This window comes from Microplitis demolitor, chromosome 4 (assembly GCF_026212275.2).
Source record: "Microplitis demolitor isolate Queensland-Clemson2020A chromosome 4, iyMicDemo2.1a, whole genome shotgun sequence".
Lineage (NCBI taxonomy): Eukaryota > Metazoa > Arthropoda > Insecta > Hymenoptera > Braconidae > Microplitis > Microplitis demolitor.
In genome coordinates, this window is record NC_068548.1 from 8,121,956 (window position 1) to 8,145,904 (window position 23,949).

Sequence of the window (23,949 nt, forward strand, 5' to 3'; positions counted from 1 at the left end):
GTTGAAAATTGTAAGGATTTAACGTCAGTAGTGACTTATATAGAAGATGACATACTCCCGTATGTCACTTACGACCAAGGTGTTCAAACTGATATTAAAAAATTTACCAGTAAGAGAACTCAAGTTAGCTTACGTCAAAGTTCAGCGATGGATAAATTCGAAGAATCTATTAGGAATGATGCTAAAAAATGTAAATTTTACAGAAGTTTGGAGTATTGTGAAATTGTTATTCTTCATAACTTTGTTAATCCAGAGTGTAAAAGTGTAACAGATGTACTTGATCAACAGAAAAAAAGTAACAATAGTTATAAAAAACTAACATCAATACAGCAATTGATTTTAGTACTTATACGATTACGTGTTGGTACGCTAGTTCAAGATTTAGCTTACAGATTAGAAATTTCGACAGCTCTAGTTTCTAAAACAAGAAAATTATGGATACAACATTTATGTGATCAATTTACATGTAACTTGAAGCCATATATCTTTCCTTCCAAGCAAAAACTTGCAGAAACTTTACCAAAAACATTTAAGTCTTTCAAAAAAAATTTGGAAAATCTAAAAGTGCACGACTTATAATGCTCATTTATTATGAAATAATAAAATAATAATAAAAAAATGGCGAGAAGTACGAATAAATTTAAAATATACACAATTTTCTGTCATTAAAATTTGTTGTTTTTTTTTTTTTTTTTTTAATTACATTAGTAATTTTGTTCAGTCACGAGCTTGACTAATTTGAATCAAGCTTCGTGCATTTTCGCCAAGTCCGGGAGTTGCCGAACTCGCTACTGACTGAAGGTTAGAATAGTGCCGGGTCACTCGCTATTGGGGCCCGGTACATACAATTTCTAATTCAGGACCGTGTCAAGACACCTTGAGAACCCGCTAGAAGCTAGCTAATCACATAATTCGTTTTATATTGGTCAGCCAATGAGAGAGTTCACTATCAACTGCTACCTGTTGGCGTGCCTTTAAGCCAATGGGAAAATTCGTTATATGCAGCAAGGTTGCCACGTTGACACCAAGCTTCTCGACGACAAAACGGCGGTACCATCTATTCGCTCTGAGTGAAGCCATGGTAGGGGAAATCAAATTGACTGAAGCGTTTGCAGTGGTTACTTTCGGAGTTACGGGAGGCTATGATTACTGAAATTGTAAGCAAGCACACGTGAAAGTATTTATTTTGTTATTATTTAATTATTTATTTTTCATTTTGATTTTTTCCTTAGTATCATATTTTGACTTTGATATGAATTTCAAACAACTTAACCTAAATGCTTACTGCAATCTTTTTTATTTTTTATCATTATACTTACTTATTGATGGTCCGTTTAGCTAAAAAACAAAACTGCAATTACTATAAAACTGTCACATATTTTTTACAACTTTTTTTTTTCTATTATTTATAATATTTATTTATTTTTATGTTTCTTGCTATTGACATACGTATAAAAACATACTCTGACAGCCTCCCGTAGTTCATATTTTGTCTGGCGCTGCAGTCACACTCATAGCGAATATTATACAACGTGCTTTGCTACTTGCAACCTCGTGCTCTTGAAACCGCTTTACTATTATTAATTCTTGTGTGATATTAAATCAAACCGCTACGCTAATTTCTCTCTTTATTTAGTCAGTATACTAAGGCTGCTATTTACTGAGAGTAAATTAATTAATTGTGATTTATAATTATATTATAAATAATTGCCGTTTAGGTAATCACTCTGACCACGCCCCGAAAAAAAATGTTTATATATAATCATACATAATTATATATAACTATATATAATCATACATAATTATATGTAACTATATATGATCATATATAATTATATATAATCTCGTATATATATCCATATAGAATTATATATAATTATATATGATCATACATAATACAATATTTAAACGGAGAAAGTCATATGTAGCTCCATATACATTATATATGATTATATATAATACTATTCCGAGAAATTTTTTTCATATAGAATCACATATAATTATATATAATCTTATATATATATATATATATCCATATATAATTGTATACAATCATTAGGGTGTTTAAAAAAAATAATTTTTTTTTCATGGTATTCAAAAATTGGAAGTACCCAGTTTTTCAATCGGTTGAATTTCATATAATTTTGTGAAATTATTCAATGTTCCCCAGAATTTTATATAAGTTTTTTTAAATTTCACATCACAACAGAAAATCAAAAAATTTGAAGAAACTTAACAAAATTTTATATAATTATCATCGAGGCCGACAAAAATAAAATTTCATATAAGTTCATGGAGTTTTTTTAAATTGTGTAAAAATCCATCACGAAAACTTATGAACTCGGTCTTTACCGGCATTTCACTCTAAATATACATCAATTAAGCACATGACTTGAACTCTCGTGATGTGGACCAGTGATCAACGTTCAGGGCTACCAGCCAAAAGGAGCCGTGTTCGAACCCAGCAGATGTTCCAGGATTTTTTCATCATTTACTGCTATCAATTCTTGTTTCTGAATTTGTAATGTGTTCGCGCGGTAATCACTAAATCAAAAATTTGGTATTTAATTTTTTTTTTTTTTTTTTCAAAAATATTTTTTAATTATATATAACTTGATTATATATAATCATACATGAAAAATGGCCAAATATAATTATATATAGTCATATATAATTATATACAGTTATATATAATTATATATGGTTATATTTGGTCATTTTTCATATATGATTATATATAATCGAGTTATATATAATTATATATAAAAAATTTTTCTCGGGGTGCCAGTACTATGCGTAAATCTTATCACCAAAGTTGCATTCGCTACAGCGTGTCTGTTTTGTCGCATTCGCTATCAAGCATAATTTCTTGCAATTTTTCAGTGTACATAGTGTAAATAAATATCTTATTTATTGCTCGATAAAACTATGTAATTTTAAATTGTTTAATTCCTCACGCCTAAACGAGATCCATTTTAGTTTATTCGCTCACTTTACAAATTTTTTATAACTATAAAAAAATTCTCAAAATGTCTCGATTAATAACTAAAAAAAAGTATATGTAAATAAAACCAAATAAAAAAAAAAGAATTGAATTGAAAAAATTCAGGCTTACCAATTAGCAATAACACAAAAAAAAATCAGCTGTACTAGGACGGTAATGTGCAAGCGCCCCTGGTGGAATAAATGTACGTATAATATATAGATATATCACCATCCATGTTAATTTTACATATATATATATATATATATATATATATATATATATATATATATATATATATATATATATATATATATATATGTATAGTTATACAGCCTTTTTATTCTTTTATTAATTGTAATTAAACGACACTGAGTTACCTAGTCATTTTCAATAGGGAATCTACAAATCTTTCAAAGAATTTAAACAAAAAAAATTGATTCAATTACTGGATTCTTTCGCAAGTTATCGTGTATACGGGATCCGCACTTGACGGACAGGAAATTTTGTCAAACTATTTTGATGTTTTTTCCGTTTTTATTGAACTAAATAAATTTTTAAAAAGTATGGAATTAATTTTTATAAAATTATCTTCAAAATGGTGTGCAACATATCTTTATTCTGTGAATCAACAAAGATATAATAATTGAAATAGTTGCCGAAGTGAGGTGAAAAAAATTTTTTGATCGTAAAGCACTCTCTGATATTTCGCATCATGAGTCGTGCAAAAATATTAGAGTCATTGCGGATTATACGGAATTCCAATGTCAGTCGCCATCGAACTTTGAACATAAAGGAAATTTATATTCTTCCTACAAAGCTTGAACTACTTATAAATTATTAATTGGATGTACTCCTAATGGTGTTATTTGGTTTGTATCAGATGTATTCGAAGGAAGTATATCAGACCATGAAATATTTATAAAATCAAACATTTGTGATCACTTAGAACCTGGAGATTGAGTTTTAGCTGATAGAGGATTTACAGCTCATGATATTGTTGAATCGAAGCAAGCTTATTTAAATATACCACCATTCCTAAATGGCAGGCAACGTTGATCACCTCAAAAAGAAATGGAGACAAAACGGATTGCTAAGCAACATATTTACATTGAACACGTTATGGGAAGAATTAAACAATTTCGACTTCTTCAAAAAATTTTGCCTTTAAGCTTACGTTCCTTGATGTCTCAAATTCTGTTTGTGTGTGCTTGTTCAGTTAATTTTCAGTCACCTATTATTATTGATTAAATTGTGATAGTGGGAAAACCTCGTTCAGACTATCAATGATGTATTTACGATACATGATAATTTCAAGTGAAAATCGTCAAAAAGATGTTAGAGAAATAGCTTGCTGAAAAATGCAAAAACTTTACTTCATACTTATGTTAAGTGTAAATAATGTACACATTGCAGTTTACATCAATGTATTTATATTTAATTTTTTAAACTTTGTATCTTTATTGCAACAATTATACAGTATACTAAGTAATATTTCCTATCGTTTTTCGCACTCATTACTTAAAGCTGTTTACTTATCAATATTATTTTGACTACTGGTCGTATAATAATAATAGTAATAATAGTAATTATAATAATAATATAATTTGTTAATTGATGATGATGTCACGATCGAAGTGAGTGAAGGCGACGGGCGAAAGGATAATTTTAAATTTATTATTTAATATCGAAATGCCGATTTTCCCTGTTCTATAACTCAGCCAAGGAGTTCGTGTGAGAATATAGGAATTGGAGCACCTATTATTAATTAATAGATTAATGTATGAAATTATTTTTATTCTGTCATCCAACCAAGGATTTGCAGTCACGTGGCTAATATAAAAATGTTATAATTTCATGTAGTTCTACAACTTATTTGTCTTTTGGTACCAAGCGGATGTACTTTAGACCGTCCCGTTCGAAGACCTACGTGGCGTTAGGGTAGGTCAGGGATTTTTCTAAGCGAGAGGGATATTGAGTCGATGAATATTGGCCCTCGAGAAGACCGTATTCTTTCTCTGTCTTACTTTTAAATTTACTATGACTTAAATTACCAACACTCAAATGCCAGAGAAAAGGACAGTAAATGGAAAGAAAAATGTATACAAAAACATGTGTAGTATATTGACAGGTTAAATTTTACAAAATATTATAATAATGAACTTACCCCAATGGGTTGATATACCTGCACACATACTCACTTCAGATTTACCAATTTGAATTTGTGTACACAGGAGTTTACCATGATTTTTATAATATTTATCGAGATTCACAGATTCAATCTTTTCACGAGAATGCTATGCACGCTGAACCGATAGGCCGGCTTTGTTTTCTAGTGAATTTATAATGATATATATATATATATATATATATATATATATATATATATATATATATATATATTCTTTTAATGATTTTATAAAAAGGATTAACTATTCCCGAACAAGGACTCCGGCTGCCTAGGCTGTGCGCGTCACGTGAAAGAGTTTATATAAATCTAATGCGAACTTAAATGATTTTACTCTAGGTATTAAACCTAGGAGTCCAGATGGCTAAGCGTAGGACCTCACAAGGAACGATTGTAAAGATAAAATTTCAAGTCGCGAAATAAAAATTAAAAGAATCAAGCCTCGATTATTGGTCTAGGACCTCCGGATGCCTTGGCGTGGAGCGTCATGAGATCAAAAGTTGGAATCAATTCAGTGAGCCTTACTCGCGGGTTGAATACCGATTATCGATCTAGGACCCCCGGTTGCCTAAGCTGTGGAGCGTCACGAATACGAACTTTGGAATTTTACTCGCAGATAGATCTGACAAGGGTTTTAGTTGCGGCGGTAATGACTGATTTCGACTATTTTTCCGGGGCTTATATATGAAAGGTTTGAAAGAAAAGTGGGGCAGAAGATGCCTCTTGTATGATACAGAGAATGGGTTAAAGGCAAAGAGGGAAAAATAATACAGAAGGGTTTGACTTCTTTTGGGCAACTGAGAATGATATTTTTATTATGGGAGTTCTTGGGATTTTTGTAGTAAACAGGATGTAAATAAAAAAATCAGTCCGCGGTGGACTGCTTAAAAATAAAGTATAAAATATATGATGACATTTATGGTCAATCCGTTACATACTCTAGAAAAGTATAATTTTAAAAATAATACAAAATTGAGATGAAAAATCTTGAGTGATAAGAGAAGGAACGGAGAGATTCTGCAGGGGACCATGTAATTTTTGGAGACTGCGTTTCTATGATGACATTTATTATCAATATTTTAGGTGATTCCGAGAAATGTGATTAAAATTTTAGAATAGAAGAGCTTTCTATGGTGGAAAAGGGAAAAGTAAGGATCCGCGGGAGATCGTGAGATTCTGTAAAAACAATGTTTCTTCAAAATATATGGTGACATTTACTACCGATATTTTAGACACTTCTGAGAAATGCAATTAAAAATTAAAAATAATATAAAATTAGAGAAAGATTTTTACGTTAGAAAAGAAATAGTAAGGATCCGCGGGAGACTGTGGAACCTATTGGTAACAGATGGTTTAAATAGAAAAGTCGTAAAAATTTGAGTCGAACTAGAACCAGAAAATGTTTTGACAAATTTATTGAGGCCTTTACGATGACTTTTATGATGACGAGGGACTCGTGGCCGCGGAAGACTCAGAGAAATCTTTACGAGGGACATCTAGAAGACATTAAATCGGTGGATTCTTCGTAAGGGACCGGCCGTGGTGGTGCAGCTGTGCATAGAAAAAGAAAGACGTACGTTCTCCAGGTTAATTCTTATAGAAAAATAAGAGAAAATTATGAACTTAAGGTTCAGTTGAGTGGTGACTCAGGTTTACCGATTGTTACAATGAACATCCAACATAATAAATAATATGAATCACTGAAAGGTGATACAACATAATAAATAAAATATATATTTTAAAATGATTAAAATTATAGTTACTAAGACATAGTAAAATTTTTTGGAGCGTATTATAATTATAAATTAATTTTTTTTTCTTTGGTTTACACTTGAGGATAGATCAAATGGTGTCAAATCACGAGGAATGCGCATTTCGAAATATTCAGGGGCCAAAACGTTTTAGTGAAATCTACTGATACGATTTAACACTGGCTCTATAAATTGAGCGTCGTATTTTACTCTTTCTATATGAAAACGTTTTGAAGTCCACACCATAAAATAACACTATTGCCTTTCTGTAATTGCCATCTGCGTCTGGATTTGATAATAATACTGATCGTTACGTTTTAATTTCATTGACCGCGGTTTTTAAAGAGTACAACAAAACGAACTTCTTTGTTGAGCTTTTAGAGTGTGTAAGTCGGTAGGTCCTACGTTTTCTAAAATTTTTTGGCATTTAATTTCAAGCAAACCACGTGAATTGTTAGGTACATCTGTAACAAGTCCATCAGGAGAACCTCCTATTCCTGGATGCTTTGGATTTATCCATAATCCACTGCCACTTACTTGAAACCCAAACTGTCGAGACGTAAAGTTGATATACTCATTTCATGCTCTTTCTTCATTATCGCGACCATATTGCACAGCAAGATTATCAAAATTCTTTTCCACCCACAGGAGATATTTAATCCAATTAAAAATTTGCTCCTTTCTTCTTTCTCGGATTAAATATTTTATTTTTGACGCAGTAATCAGAATTTTACGATATTGCCACCATTCATCCCAATAAGATTGATTTCCATTGGTTAAATCAAGTGGTTCGTTTCGATCTTTATGTAGTGAAGCAGTTAATTGGTATACTAAACTACGTAGAATACTTTTGCGTAGTAAGCTCAGTTCATAATCTTCCTAGCAAGGAGTAATCAAAAGTTCCCATATACTCGGATGTTTTTTAGATTGATTAAAAGTCTGTAATTCATGAACAAAATTCATAGTTTTTTGAACATTCGATTCTAGATTTAACAAATTGTCAGACGTATTATTTTTTTTCTTTGCTGTTATTAATATTATTATTATTTTTTGGTTTATTGTCTGTTATTTTGTACTGATAATCAACTTTGTGAGCTTTTTTTTTGATGGACCCACGATTCCAAACACAGAGTTGACTTGTACAAGCTACATTTTCTTTTTCAGCTTCTTTACATTGCATCAACAAAATATGCAAAAGAACAGCTACATGAGCACAACGTCCTAAACTCGAACCTTTGCACTCACATGTTCCTTGAATAATTTTACCACTTTCGGAATTAATCATCGCGTGTACTGAGTAGTTATTTTTTACCTTATAGGAAGCTTTAACTTTACTTTTAATGCGATAAATATTTGATGTTACCGAATCTAATATTTCAGTTACATGGTTACTATTAACATAAAGCTTCTCTCTTTTTAAAGGCTTAGCCGTATTGTTATCTAGAATATTAGTCTCATTTTCTCCGTCACTGGAATCATTGTCGTCCTTTTCAACAATAAATGATGAAATTAAATAATCATAAATAGATGTTTCGTTAAATGAATTAGGTAAATTTTTAGATGGAAATTTTTTCCATTCATCTGGAAATTTCAAAGAAGAACTGATTGAAGTTGATCGATGGTTTTGTTGTTTTTGTACTTGAAGATTCAGCCACTTTCCTCCATCAAGGACTGGATCTACTGGAACATTATTACTCAGAGCGTTTTTGACCCTAAAAAAATATAGTTTATCGTAATTTGTTGTAAATCTTTATAATTTTTTGATAGACAATTATTTGTCGGACTTGCATACAATTATTTTTATTATATATATCACTACTTACGAATTAATTAGCATTAAAATTTAAAACCTAATCTATATAGAGTAGCTTACAATTATTTTTAATTTTGAAGATTACAAATTATTATCATCTTTACTTTAATATTATTGTTTTGCTAACCTCTCAACTAAACCCGTCCGGCATCAATATCAAAAAGATGACATAATGTTATCCAAAAAATGTTACCTTTAAGAGCTCAGAAAAATGTTATCGTCTTGATAACTTTATGTTGAGGTCATTTAAAAGAAATCTAAAAGTTAGCAAAATGATTACTATTTATGGATGTCCCTAGAACATCAAAAAAATAACTTTCTTATGAGACCATTATAACCTCAACTTTCGTCAGATAATGTCATTGTAACCTATAAGTACTTATGATTATACTGCTGTGCTTAGGAAGAAGGCAGTAACGTCATCTTATTGCCTTCTTCCTAAGCACGGCAGTATAAACATTATTTATTGATTCTGCTCTAAAGTAATTACATATAATTAGTTATTAACATACAATAGCAAAATGTCGAAAAGAAAAAATTTCTAAAATTTGTGTAAAGGTCAAAAAAAAGAAACCAATACGTTGTTTTTCAAATAAATTACATAATTTTAAATATTCATTTAGTGATGAAAGTGAAACAGTAGAAAATAATTCATGCTTTGTGAGTAATAATATACCTTGTGATGAATTGGATGATGTTGATAATAAAAGAAATATTAATGCAGACAATAATATTGATGGCGAAAAACTTAATGAAAATGAAATAAGTAATTGCAGTTCTGACAGTGAAATTAGTGGCAATTCTGACGCACGTATATTATCGATCTGTCATCAATTAAAAAAGAATGCTTTAGTAGCTATTAATGAAACAAGTTTACCATCGAAATTAGCTCAGTAGGTGACTGATTTCAATATATCACGTGAAGCAACGAATAAACTCCTAAAAATATTAAAAACATCGAATCAAGAAGAAATCAGTAATCTACCTCTCGATTCTCGGACCTTACTCGGTACACCGGAAACACTGATAGTAACTCGTGAAGTTTCTCCTGGTCAATATTTTTATTACGGGTTAAAAAATGCCTTGACCGATCAATTGAGAATTATTGATTATTATACTCTACCGGACTTGATTGTCATTAATATTAATTTCGATGGGCTGCCGATTACTAAAAGTTCGATGAGTCAATATCCCATTTTTGCGCTAATTCTAGAGGTGGGTTGTTCCGGAGCTGTATAGTTCCATGAACTGTCTTTTGTCGCATACGTATCCAATCGTTCCTCAAAATTTACTTTAGTATATTCACTAGTTCTTTTTTGTCCGCCAATGCCGTCATTTACCAATAAGCAGTAAAGCAGCAGAACAATTTTAGATAGGTGATTTTTTATGGAACTTTGAGTTGAATACCAATCATAATTCATTCTCTATTTAGTATAAAATAATATAGTTCACCGTGAATGCGTCTTAAACATATAGGTCGCATAGCATAATGTTTTGTATACTAGAATATTTCGTATGTCTCCGTTCTAAATACTGAACCTTGATGAAAATTAAAAACATTAAATAGTTTCACGGATATGATTCCAGGAACTAGTTCCTTTTCGCGCCGGAAACGTTCCAGGTTTAATCCGGAATGTTCCTAGAACTACCCAACTCTAGCTAATTCATCCCAAAGTTTCCCAGCCATTTGTAAGTTGGATATATCATGGATATGAAAAACCCAAAAGTAATGACATTATTATCTCCGTAAACTGATTTCTTTAAGATCCGTGAAAAATGTTATCTTTCTGACGTCTAACTGATGAGCTCTTAAAGATATTGTCACGGCTGATACGTTCAACTCGTATCCTTACAAGTCGTAAAAATATGAAAGAATTTTTTTTTATGTATATATATATTTTTCTCTCTTGAGAAGAAAAAGTACTTTGAGAAAACTATTTTTCTCAAGAACTATGGCGACATAGTCAGAAACAGTGAGACACAGGCGGCAACACAAAACGATGCGTTCCGAATAGACCTGCAGTCCTGTTTTTTTTTATATATAATAATTAACAGAGTGAATAACAGTAGTGTAGATCGCATAACGGTCCACCCAATACGTGAGAACCCAAAAACCTCATGCACTTAGACCTTTTTTTTATGACGCCGACTTACTGACGCCAGAAGTCGTACCGGACAAATATACCTACTTGAGCGTTGTCAACGCTTTACAATTAAGTCGTATTGTACTAATGGACCACGCGTATTAGATATTTCTCTTTTTGGAAATTTCATCATTTTTACTTAACGTACTTTTAAAATTTATGTATCCGTTCCCATTTAACTAATCTAAGCATAGAAGCGGTAGTCTTCTTTGATTTTTCATCTTAAAATTATAGACCACCCAACTCATGCGCACCTGCATGTGATTCCTAGAAATTAGAGAAAGCTAATAGAAACCTCCAAATTTATGGTTTCCTACACGGGCATGCTTAGCGATAGAGTGGCGCCAGCCTACTTAATAGTCAAAATCTGTTTCCCAGGGATCACACGTGTGCATGGGCCTAGAACTTTCGGGCGAGTCCGCGTCCTCTCATATGGGAAACTGGTTACCACCACTTTTCATATGTGAGGATCATATAAAAAGACCATGGACTTTAGCTCATCAGTTCTTTTGGGAATCAAACTCTGAACCTTACCGAACTCCGGACACTTGACGGTGTTCGTGGCTAGAGGATTTGTATCCCGATTGAGCATTCAGTCACGTGAGCCCAGATCATTGGATCGGTCCTTGATCGTCGTCAGCACTCGTATAATCGGTATATTATTTTCTACTAGCTTCAGAAGCATAATTAACGCGATATTAGCGTATAGCATCCGATCACGTGAGCCCAGATCGTACGATTGGTCCTTGATCGTTGTAAGTCGTGAGCTAATATCAACCGTTTAGCACCGGTACAGCATTGATTATCTTCATCTTACTTTAGTCCATTTAATTTCATTCATTTTTACTATTTTTATATTGAAATATACCACGAGAAACGTGAAAAATCAAAGATTATTTTAGCGCGATAAATGCGAAGATTTTGATTAATATTTTGCCGGGAAAAATCGAAGAATTTGAATAAAATTTTGAAATAGTTTTACCGCGAAAATATGCGAAGATTTTATAAATTTATATTACCAGGAAGACGCGAAGAATTTGAATACATTTAAATTATTTTACCGCGAGAGGCGCGAATACCTTCATTTTAATTTATCCTACAGAGATTTAAAAAACGCATAAACATTGAAATTCATACAAATAAATAAATAATTCGATAAACTGTAATCACATTAATTGACCGCGAGAACGCGTTGTGAATAAGTGTCCTGTGTAACTGCTGACAGTCCTGACACCTCACCAAAACCTGTTTAGGGTAAGTTTTTAAACATTGTAACCATTGTTTGGTATTTTTATTTTTATATACTCCGAAATATTTGTAACCCATATGCATGAAACATTTACTTTTATATTTACTATTTATTGCCATTTGTAACCCTTTTGTATTTTGAGAATATTGAGTCTTTAATCAATAATTACTCGTTGACATAAAACGCTTGGAAAACATTATTTATCAGATAATTTTACTTTAACAATGAGATACTAGCTTCACGAGGCTTTTCGGCAACCCACCTTCCTTTATCCCTTATTTTTCTACCTGTCTAGCCGCTCAGACCGATAGTTCACAGTAGGAGGTACACAATCTTACGTTATCCGCTCGACGTTTGATTGTGAAATTAGATCAGTCACATAATAAATTGGAAATCGTTTTGGGTTTTATCAATATTGTCTTCAACAATATTGTGTGGGCGCGAATTAAATATAAAATAGAATAAACTGAGCATTTGGTCACGTGAGCCCAGCTCATAGGATCGGTCCTTGATCAATGTAAGCACCCTTTCATTCACTACATTTTATCCGAATATCGTACCTACGCCCATCACGATCTGCAATCGTGACAATATTCTCAGATGGCGCGTAAGAGACTTTTCTGGTATCTTTCTCTTATCTTCGGAATAACTATTTCGGATATCAGATCAGAAAAATGTTATCTTTATGAGCTCTGTATGTCATCTTTCTGCCAGACGGGAATCAGCTTTATTTACACCTTGAGGACAACCATGGCATTTTAACCATCGTCGCGATTGAACACAATTATGGGCTTCTATTGTAGGATGCACTAAAGATGTAACATCAATCAAATTTCGTTTAATTGCACTGGTCATAAAGGTAAAGATACTTGTTGTCCGGCCATAATCATAAAAAGTGCCCGAAACTTTCATATTGCCGCCTTTTCAAAATGACGCTTATACTTGCGCTTGACAGGTCGTAAAAAGGACTATAGATAATGTAAATAAAGTAAGATATACAAAATTGTTCAATAAAATTGATATTATCTCAAAAATAAAAAATTAGATTTATTTTCTTCTTAAGGCCGTTTTCATGGATTATTACATGATTTTTAAAATATATCCACAAATAATCACTACTCAGTATAAAAAAATATTAGTAGTTATACGGGGATGTTTCCACTCCCACAATAAGGATCTGCAATACCATAATGAATAAGTGGGCCCCGGGAGAATCTTCCATACCGACAGTCGAAATAGGGGTGCTAGTAGTACATTCTATAGATCTTCTATACCGATATCCGAGAAAGGGTACTAGTAGCATTTTTTTAGTCGATTTGGTGGGGAGCGGGCCTGAGGGAAGGGGAGGATATTGATTAAAAAGGGGGATGTGGGATTAGGAAGGGGATATGAGATTGATACTGTAGGATTGAGGCCTGGATTATGGGGTATGGGATTGATATTATGGATATAGAGGGCACTGCTTGGAGTTGGTATGTGGGGATATAGAGTGGGGGGCATGAGATTGATAGGGTTTATGAATAAGGATATAGAGGGCGTTGTAGTGGGGATATTTTTCAAAATTTAGGTGGGAAAAATGACGTATGTTCTTATCGTATTGTTTAAATGTTTTTAAGATTAAACTTTGAGATATGTGGAAGGTTGGGGAGATTTTCTTATAACAAATGACGTATTTTTTCACTTATTGATGTATGTGTACCTTACTTATCTTAAGCAACTTTTACTTTTTTGTTTATAACAAATGAATCATCTGTTTTCTAAAAATTAATGCTTTATATCTAATATTTATCTGTTTCCCCCAATTTTTACAAAACTTGTAGTGGGGATTTGCATTATAAAACCTCAATTCATCCAAGAAGTCGGTACAGTATACGTTTTTGTGTATGTGAAGTTAGTAGCTAAATGTGTTTAACTGAATCGTTCTCTATCTGTCCTTATGGCCAAGTTTAGTGATCTGATTTTTGAGTTCTTTGTTCGACACCCATACATTTTGAATTGGTTTCGAGCTCAAACTACGTGCCCAGATGAAATACATAGAATTGATTGCTTAATAGAATTCGCTTAATAGGCTCGCGTAGACTCTGGCGACGGATATGTATATAGAAATATTTTTTTTAAGGGAACTTAGGGGGGTATCCGCCTCCATATACTTGTATGATGACAATATGAAAAAAGCAATACATTTTGACGCCGGCTCGTACTATTAAGAGTAGTAGTCTAAACGAAAACGATGTAGGCACAGCCTTACTTATGAGTCCTCATGTGTACTAAGGACAAAACTACTCTGCATTATAGTTAAAAAAAATGTGACATAGGTCTTGGTAGTGGACTTAAGATCCCAAAGATACGAAAATATGACAAGTATGTCAAATTAAAATTCTAATTTTGGAAAAATTGTATCAAATTCGACAGTGTACCACTATGGAAACATATTTTTTTTTGAGAGTACATGGCAAGGTATCTGCCTCCATATACTTGTATATTAATAAGCTGAAAATAGCAATTTGTTTTGACATCGGCTCGTACTAGGAAGAATTGTAGACTAAAACACGAAGGTCTATACAAAGCCTTACTTGTGAGTCCTCATATTTATTAAGGACAAAATGACTATGTATTATGGCATATAAAAATGTAACTCAAGTCTTGGTGGTGGACTTAAGGGCCTAAAAATACAAAAATATGACAAGTATGTCAAATTAAAATGCAAATTTTGTACAAATTGTATCAAATTTGTTAAGTTACAAGTATAGAAAAATATTTTTTCTTGAAAGTACATTGGAAGGTATCCGCCTTCGTGTACTTGTATACTAATAAGCTGAAAACAGCAATTTGTTTTGACGCCGGCTCGTACTATTAAGAGTAGTAGTCTAAAACAAAAAGGTGTAGGCACATCAGTAGTTAAATAAGAGGGGTTTGGCCCCGAAATCAAAACAGCGCTCTACCTTATCGACTCATGATAAGTAACGGTCGTTGGTGATGTAGATTTGTTTTTATCGATATTTTGGGCTGTTGTAGATAGTGTACATCTATTTTATCGATATTTTGGGCCTTTTTTCATATATATGGTAATGTAGATTTGTTTTTGTCGATATCTGATGCTGTCATCGCTAATGTAGATTTATTTTATCGATATTTGGGACCATTATTCATATATGTGGTAATGTAGATTTGTTCTTATCGATATTAGGGGCTGTTATCGGTAATGTAGATTAATTTTATCGATATTTTGGGCCTTTATTCTCATTGATGATAATGTAGATTTGTTGGGACTTGCTCATGATAATGCAGGCTTGGTTGAACCCTGATCATGGTAACGCAGATTTAATCGCAACTTGATAATGGCAATGAAGATTTTGTTGGGACCTGTTTCCACCGATCGATAAAAGCAGATTTTTGGGACTTAGTGGATATTCAAGAACTTTTTAGTAAACATATTTTTGAATTTTCACTGTTTTACGTAGGATTGGAGGGGATTGAACATTCGAGAATTATCTTGAATTTTCTACGCATAAATTAGTGGGGATATATTTTTTTCCATTCTGGATCGTTCTAAACCTTTTGACAGCTGTAAAGGGGCGGTTTATAAACAAAAATTTGAAAGTTTTTCTGAGAATATTTTTTATTTTTTCAGAAGTAGGGGATTTAACGGTTGATTTAACCGGTTTTGGGCCAATTATTTTTTACTTTATACCCCCCAAATAATTTTTTTCGTAGAAATCCCCAACACGAGGCATTTTTTAGTGGGGATCGCTATTATAAAAACTTGGGTTTTGCTACATTTTCTACAGTTGTTAGGAGATTCGTTTTTGTAAGTAGTGCACTATTGATCTTCTTAATCAGGTATACTTTTTTATTTTTCAAAACTATTAAATATATTCAAAATTCGAAACCGTAATTGTAATATTTGAAATACTTGTTTAGAAAAATAATGGACATTTCGAAGGTTAATGAGGCCATCAAATTACCAGTATTTTTACCTACTAAAAAGCTAAACGAATTGGAGAGAAATGGACATTATCAATTAACGGCTTTCAAAAATGTCAATACGAAATTCGGAATAAGAGTTGTTGCATCCATCAATAACGAATTCAATGTATTTTTACCAAGAAGAACGTCAGCGTTAATAACGAAGAATCCTAATTATTTCGAAGATTTGCTCAACCCTATACCATATCATAAGGTTTACATCACTTTCTTCGGTGGTGAATATAATGACTCCGAAATGGCTTATCGTGATTAATAAATTAGAAGTATTATCATGATTTCTAAACATTATATAAATTAGATAGTTAGTAAATATTTCTATAGATAATTTAAACTATTATATCTTACAGCAATGTTGCAAATACATTTATATATATATAATTTTTCATTCAATCAAAAAATCTCAATTTACTTTACGAAATGTATATATAAATGATCAAATAAATACAATATTAATGAAAGTATATATTTTTTTTTATTCAACCAAAAAATATTAATATACTTTACAAAAAAAATGTATGCATAAATTTAGGATAAACTTAAAATTATTTACCAGTTAGTAATCATTATTTTTAAAATGATAAAATATAAAAAATAATACTACATAATAATTATAAAAAAATTTCAAGAAATGCTTAATTATAAATACACTTAGTCTAATATGAAAATCACTTACAATAATAATTATAATAATAACAATAATAATACTAACATTATTATATAAAATGATTGTCCATACCCTCGTCATCATTATGCGTATTGAAAAAATTATTTTGGATAAACTGTTCATTCTGATAATAATAGTAGCGCCCATTATCATAATATTGCTGTTGTTGTTGGTGGTGGTAGTGGTGCTGATACTGCTAATGATGTTCATAATCATAATTTTCTTGTTGATGTTGAGGTGGCTGCTGCCCTGGTTCATGTGGAGCTGGCATCATCAAAACCAATTCATTTCGATAACTATGCCCATGGAATCAGTGATTGTGGTGGACCATATGATGCTGGTAACAATGGTTGCGACAAATATGATGCTGACTGTTGAGATGATGATGATAGCGGTAAATATGACGGTATTGCTGGTGATGGCAAATATGATGATGATGACTGTTGTGATGACGATGATGATAGTAGTGGTGAATATGATGGTGGTACTGATGGTAATGGCTGCGACACATATGATGGGCCTGATGATGTTGATAAATACGATGATGTTGATGGTATATACAATGTTTGAGGCATTGTATACATCGATGATAATGATGAGTATGATGGTGGCGGTAAATATGGCGGTGGAGGTGATACCGGAAAAGATCAACATCGTCATTGCCATCCTCGTCCTCATCCTCGCCATCAGTAGTTATTGTATCATTTTCGGTATCCTCATCATCATTATTATCAAGCGTGATGACTTCAATGTCTTCTTCGATGGTCATCGGTTCTTCACTAGGTTTCAGGAAATTGACTATTACTCCTGGCCATCCTTCACGATAGACTGTGGAGCTTATGCAGCGGGCTGTTATCGCATCCAAATAAAAATAATTGTAGTCATGGGAAATTTGTCGCAGGTCTGCATGCGAAATTTCCTCGTCATCGTTGTCCTCAACCATAAAAAAGCACCAGATGCTTGCTCCAAGTTGCATAATCCTCATCTTCTGTTCATCAATTAAATAAATTTTTTCTAAGCAATCTTCTCCAGACTGTATGTGCCGCCACACTCCACCCATCAGAGTTTACCATAGCATGGCTAACCCGAATTTTTTCACCCACTTTACTGGCAAGTAACATGAATCAGTGAAAATCTAAAAAAGAAACGAAATAAACAGATAAGTTGAATGCATATTATAAATCGAAATACATAAATAAAAAAAAAATAATAAATAATATTATACTTACGTTATTAATATCCATTTTTCAATCTTTTTGGATATAATATTAACGTATTTTTGAAATGCAAAAAAAAAAAACCAATTTTTCTTCTTAATGGAAATACTATCGTATAGATATAAAAATCTATTCACGAACGTAATGCCAATGAAATTCAAAGCACAAGTAGTTTGACAAGATGCTTTGTACTGAGTTCTGCAGTGTTTGTAGCCGATATTTGTATGGTCAGTGGCAAGTAACAAAATTTTAACCAACCCACCTCATTAGGACAATGACCTATCACTCGAAATTTAACCATAAAACAGGTGGAGCAACAGTTTTCTTATCTATTTTCAAAGTAGGGCCCCTAATCCGCCCTTGCCACAAACTTGTACATTGGAAATCTCTAAGAAGGTAGCAAAATTTTAACCATCCCATCTCATTAGGACGATACCCTATTGCTTAAATTTTGACCATAAAAACGGATGGAGCTACAGTTTTCTTATCCATATCTAAGTAGGGGTTCTGGTCTACTCCACGCTATACACTTGTACATTACTTACCTGTAAGAAGGTTTGTCTTATAAGTTTTAATATACATCTTTTCAACCCCCACCATGTATAAAAAAGTACTATTTCTAGTATAGGATGTATATCTCATGCTTTTCGAAGCATATTTTTGAACCCCACTATATACTAAAAATTTTTTTTAAATTTATATAACTGTTTTCATATGAGTAAAACTTTGATTGATAGAAATGATTTGTTCGTAGATGTAAAATCAAATCATTATGAAAAAATATTTATGGAGTTTTAAAAATACATTTAGATTCGATAAAAAATGAAAAATTATACATCAAATGAAATAAATTCTTAATATTTATTTTTCTTTATTTAAAATTTTTTGTATTAAATGTTCATCGATATAGAAAATCCATCTTCTATAAATAATTTAAAAAATTCTTTAACTAAAATTATTACTTTATAGAATAATTTAAATTATTCTTTACTTCAAATTTTATGAGTACTATTTACAGAACTATATGGCATCATTTCTACCAAATGAGCTTGCCAAGTTTCATCGAGTCCTCGAATGTCAACATGACGACGAGTATAATTTTTTCGTGCTGGTTTGTGAAGCTCTTGAGCTATGACTTTCTTCTTACTTTCCATGTGTTTCAAGTTTAAATAGCCTACGATCAGTATCCGCTATAGTTTGAGTATCGCGTACTATAGATCTCACAACTGTTGTTACACGAGTTGATAGCTGTTCGAAATGTTGAATCTGTTCACTAACAAGTTTTTCTAATGCATTCACTTTGGTTGCCAATTCAATAATGAGGTCTGGATTTTTACTCGTCATTTTATCCTCTAGCTTAACTATTTCAACTGTTATTTTATCTTCAAGATCAGTTATACGATATTTATTATATTCACTAATTATTTTCACATTGTCTAATTCCTGTTTTATTGCAATTTTCAGTTGGTCCATTGGCTCGACATTAGATGTCTTCATGAGGTTATCAACTTGTTGGCTTACAGTTTTGTATTTATCGTCAATATGGTTTATTGCAGCTTTCATAGTATTATGTATGACTGCATCACTTTCATTCTTAGGTTCAGCAACATTACATAACCTCTTTTGTTCTAAGTCGAACTGCCCATCATTTGTTAACTTGAAACGTTTTCCAGGTGGTCCAACACCACTACTGCAACCTTTAAATTGTGTCTGATTCGATTGGGGAGATACACGTCCAAATATATCGATATCCATTTTGATGACCCTCTCTTCTTGAATATTATGTTATAAATGATAAATTATTGTCAATGTCTTTCTTAATAAATAATTTCAGCTTCACGCAGCTCTTCAATAATTGAAATTATCTCATGTGAATTGCTAGAGTTGCCAGCTGTTTGAGATGCCATCAATAGACGAAGGCGATCTACGAGTTTATTAGGATCATCCTAATAAATATAATCGACATATTTTCGCTTCTTTGAAACAGTCATTAAGTCTGGTAGTCCTTTACCTTTTTTTATTGGTGACTGAACATAGGCAGTAATATATTTAATATATTTAGAACTCCTTTCAACGTAAAGACTTCTTTCGGATTCATAATTTTTCCTGTGTGTGTTTGTGGAAATGATCAGTTTATGGTATACATCTAAATCATTTTTTGTAATAGATTTTTCATGTGGATCACTTTTAAATAATAATTCTATAAGTCCCGGTGATAAGACACAACTTTGATGATTCACTGAAATTGTATTATCACCAAATTGGATAGGTGAATTTCCAAAAAATGATTGATTATTTTTTTTACGAATCCCAAATCTTGTATCTAAGCCTTAAATAAACAGTTTGATAGTTACTTGGATAGTCACTATGTTCGCGTTTCTTTAACGGAAAGTTTTCCACGGCTTCTTCTTTAATTTCATGTTACAAAACTGTAGAATTCTCAACTAATGTCTTTAACGGCGTCACTATAGGTTTAAACATTTCATTTGCAGCTTGTTCAGAAGTATCTTTATCAACTTTTAATATTTTATGCTTCTGTCTTATTGCATCACTAACTTTGGATATCTGAAGCAGCATATCTTTCTGCTGAGAAATATTTCTACACGCCATGTTTGCACACTTGAATGTTATTTATGACTGGGTCAATTTGTATAGAGTATGATTAATTTATACTTATAAAAAAATCAAAACCTTTTCTATAACGTCCATCATTTAATTCACTATCCTTATCAATAACAACAAATTCGTGTTTATTATCACTTTCCTTATCATTCAAGCATGCTGAACATAAATCTTTGAATTCACTGTAGGGCATATCTGTATTCACATGATCATCATATATGTGCTTCAAATTCATTTCATCTTGACGAAAAAGTACATTAATTAATTAATGTAACGGGACGGTTAGGTCTACCTCCGTTTGACGGGAGGCCGATACCACGCCCTTTTGGGCATACTCGCGCTGCGTAATCGCCTATCCATTACCATAATATTATAAAAGCGAAATGTGAGCATAAGCTCACATTAGCTTACCCATTAGGCATGCAGTGCATGTGGGTGCCTCACCAACAGCCACCACGAGACCGTCCTCACTTGGACCCAAACACTCCTCCCATCTCAGGAAATAGAGAGACTCTGGTCGAAGTGGGGCTTGGATTGGGTCTCCCATGGTACCAATTCCATGTATTGGTCGACATGCTGAAGAATAAGTGGCGAGTTACAGCCTGCACTCGTTACCCCAAAAAGGGTTTCTTCCACATTATACTCTCTCGGATTTAAGACAGCAGTCAAATAAACTTGCCCTCGATTATTATTACCGAGTGATTATCACTATATGCTAGTGATAGTATTGTGTATGGGATATTGACCTCAGAATTTTAAGACGTTCCAAAGGAGGATCTTTACCCACGCAGAGGTACCTATTGGCTTCCTGCAACCACGGAGTTGCCGCATGTTACGGGTGCAAGACATGCGGGCACCGCTAACGGTTGAAGTACTGGTCCCAGAACCCACGGAGAGGGTGATACTTGCTAATTTGACGTCCCCTAGGGGGCGCCAAAACAACTTCTGGGACGAAAAAGTACAAGAAAATTGGCATTGTCACGTATCAGATGTTTTAGTATACGTGTATAGGTTTGACAGAGATAAAAGCTATCAACATTTTTGTGCCGCCCCATACAAAAATATGCTCTGACATGATCTTGCTTCTCACAAGCTACGTCATCGAATATCATAAGCGAATTCGGTTGTGCATCATCTGGATTAACAACTGATTCATGATCATTAAATGGGAAGTATCCAACTCCTTCTATAGGCTGTAGTGCTGACTCTAAGAATTTATATTTAGGCTGATTCAATGATTTAGAGTATACATAAATGTTCTCAAATCTCAAACCATTAGGATGAATAATTAGTGCAAGGAGTGCATTCGTTTTCCCACAGTTCGATGGCCCACAAAGGACTGCTCGAACAGTATTTGGTAGTAGTGAACCATGACGTTTTTGAATTTTTTTCTTATCACCTTGAATTATTTGATCAAAATTGATCACAGGTAATTTTGCTGTCTGTTTTTCAAACTTCATTTCGAATTATTTTAGATGACACTAAATACTATGTTAATCTGCTGATGACTCAATTCTGACTCAACAATATGCTTATAAGTACCGAGTATTTATACAATTGAGATTAGTCATAGATCTGCAATGGTTAAGAGCAGACGTATTAGTAAAGTTAAAACTAAGCGTGGCAAAGGTTTTATCAACAGTGTTATAAAAAAACTACCTATAGAATTATGTGCCGGGATATCAGTATTGTGGACCTGGTACAAAATTAACGAAAAGATTAGCTCGAGGTGATCCAGGTATAAATCCTCTGGACAGAGCATGTAAAGCTCATGACATTGCTTATTCTAAAAATCCTGACAATATGGCAGCACGTCATGAGGCTGATAAAGAGCTCGCTGAAAAAGCTTTACAACGTCTTCATGCAAAGGATGCTAGCCTTGGTGAAAAAGCTGTGGCTTGGGGAGTCAATAAAACCATGAGAGTGAAGAGAAGTTTGGGTATGGGCATGAAAAAGATGGCTACAGTTAAAAAGAAGTTGAAATTAAAGAGGGGAAGTCTAAGAGAAATAGTAAAAAGAGGAAAAAGACAGTAAAGAAAAAAAACGACTTGTCCCCATCCGACAAATTCTAAAATCAGCTAAAAAAACGATGAACGATGGTGTACTCATTTCACCTCATTTAAGTCTGCATTACGGGGCGCTCGTGAAGCTGTAAAAATGGTTGGTGGGAAAAAAAAATATACGATCATCGCGTGTATTACCCATACCACCACTAAAAGTAGGTGGATTGCTACCATTTTCAATACCAATTCTTGCTGGTTTAAGCGCTACTAGTGCATTAGCTGGGGGCGCTGCTGGTATCGCTAGAGCTATGGATGCTGCCAAGACTGCTAAACGTGAATTGGAGGAGACTAAACGGCATAATTCAACAATGAAAGCTATAGCCTTGGGAAAAGGGTTATGCTTGTCATCATATAAGTCTGGAATGGGATTATATTTAAGTCCTCCTTCAAAAAACATGTAACGCTACCTTATCGAGCTCTGACCAATTTTGATTTAATCAAATATGCAAAAAATTTAAAAATTCCATATTTCCGAGGTGTTTTCATGAGAAATAATTTACCAAAATCTGGTTCATGGAAAAAGGAATCAGCAATCATAAATCTAGATGATAAAAATGGTGGTGGAACTCATTGGGTTGCATACAAGAAGAATGGTGATGACGTCATTTATTTTGACAGTTTTGGTAACCTCCAACCACCAAATGAACTCATGAAATATCTCGATGTTGGTAGCGTGAAATATAATCATCAGAAATATCAAGATTATGATACCGTTATATGTGGACACTTGTGTCTTAAATTTCTAAATAATCAATTATAAATATATAAGACGAGTATAAATGTGTTTATTCATGGCTGATTCGTTGACGTTAACACTATCTGGAGCGACCTCCACATTGGAAGCTCAATATTTTTCACCCATTGAATTATCGCCTGGGAAAAGTTATGTCTTGGGGCTTGTAGAGTTGTTAACATTCAATTCTATACCTAAAATCGATGAAGGTTGTAATAAATTGTATTTATCCAGCATAAATGGGAAGGAAGCAGATAAAATTATAACAATACCGACCGGAAGTTATGAACTACGTGACATTGAAAAGTATTTAATAAAGGAATTACCTGAGGGAGTAGAATTGAGTATCAAAGCAAATAACAATGAATTACATAGTGAAATTAAATGTAATCAAATTGTAAATTTTGAGCCGAAGGATTCTATCGCATCATTATTGGGATTTGGAAATCGTCGACTTGCGCCATACCTTCTACACAAATCCGATTTACCAATAAAAATCCTTAAAATCAATGCACTGCGAGTTGAGTGCAATATT

The 23,949-nt window shown here is 32.8% G+C and overlaps 2 protein-coding genes across 9 annotated transcripts in view; one reads left to right on the forward strand and one right to left on the reverse strand.

The window, feature by feature from the left end:
- LOC103572914 (probable G-protein coupled receptor B0563.6) overlaps positions 1 to 23,949 on the forward strand; it is a 138,546-nt gene that overhangs the window by 77,458 nt on the left and 37,139 nt on the right. The window contains exon 2 of one of the 8 annotated variants that reach the window (XM_053737875.1): positions 17,017 to 17,173. The exons of the other annotated variants lie outside the window; for them this stretch is intronic. The gene's annotated coding sequence lies outside the window, so the exon portion shown is untranslated. The remainder of the gene's footprint in view (positions 1 to 17,016; positions 17,174 to 23,949) is intronic. 8 annotated transcript variants of the gene reach the window in all.
- LOC128667657 (uncharacterized histidine-rich protein DDB_G0274557-like) lies at positions 17,090 to 17,764 on the reverse strand. The gene has a single exon (XM_053738716.1). It carries the CDS (start codon positions 17,762 to 17,764, stop codon positions 17,090 to 17,092), a length of 675 nt encoding a protein of 224 aa, XP_053594691.1.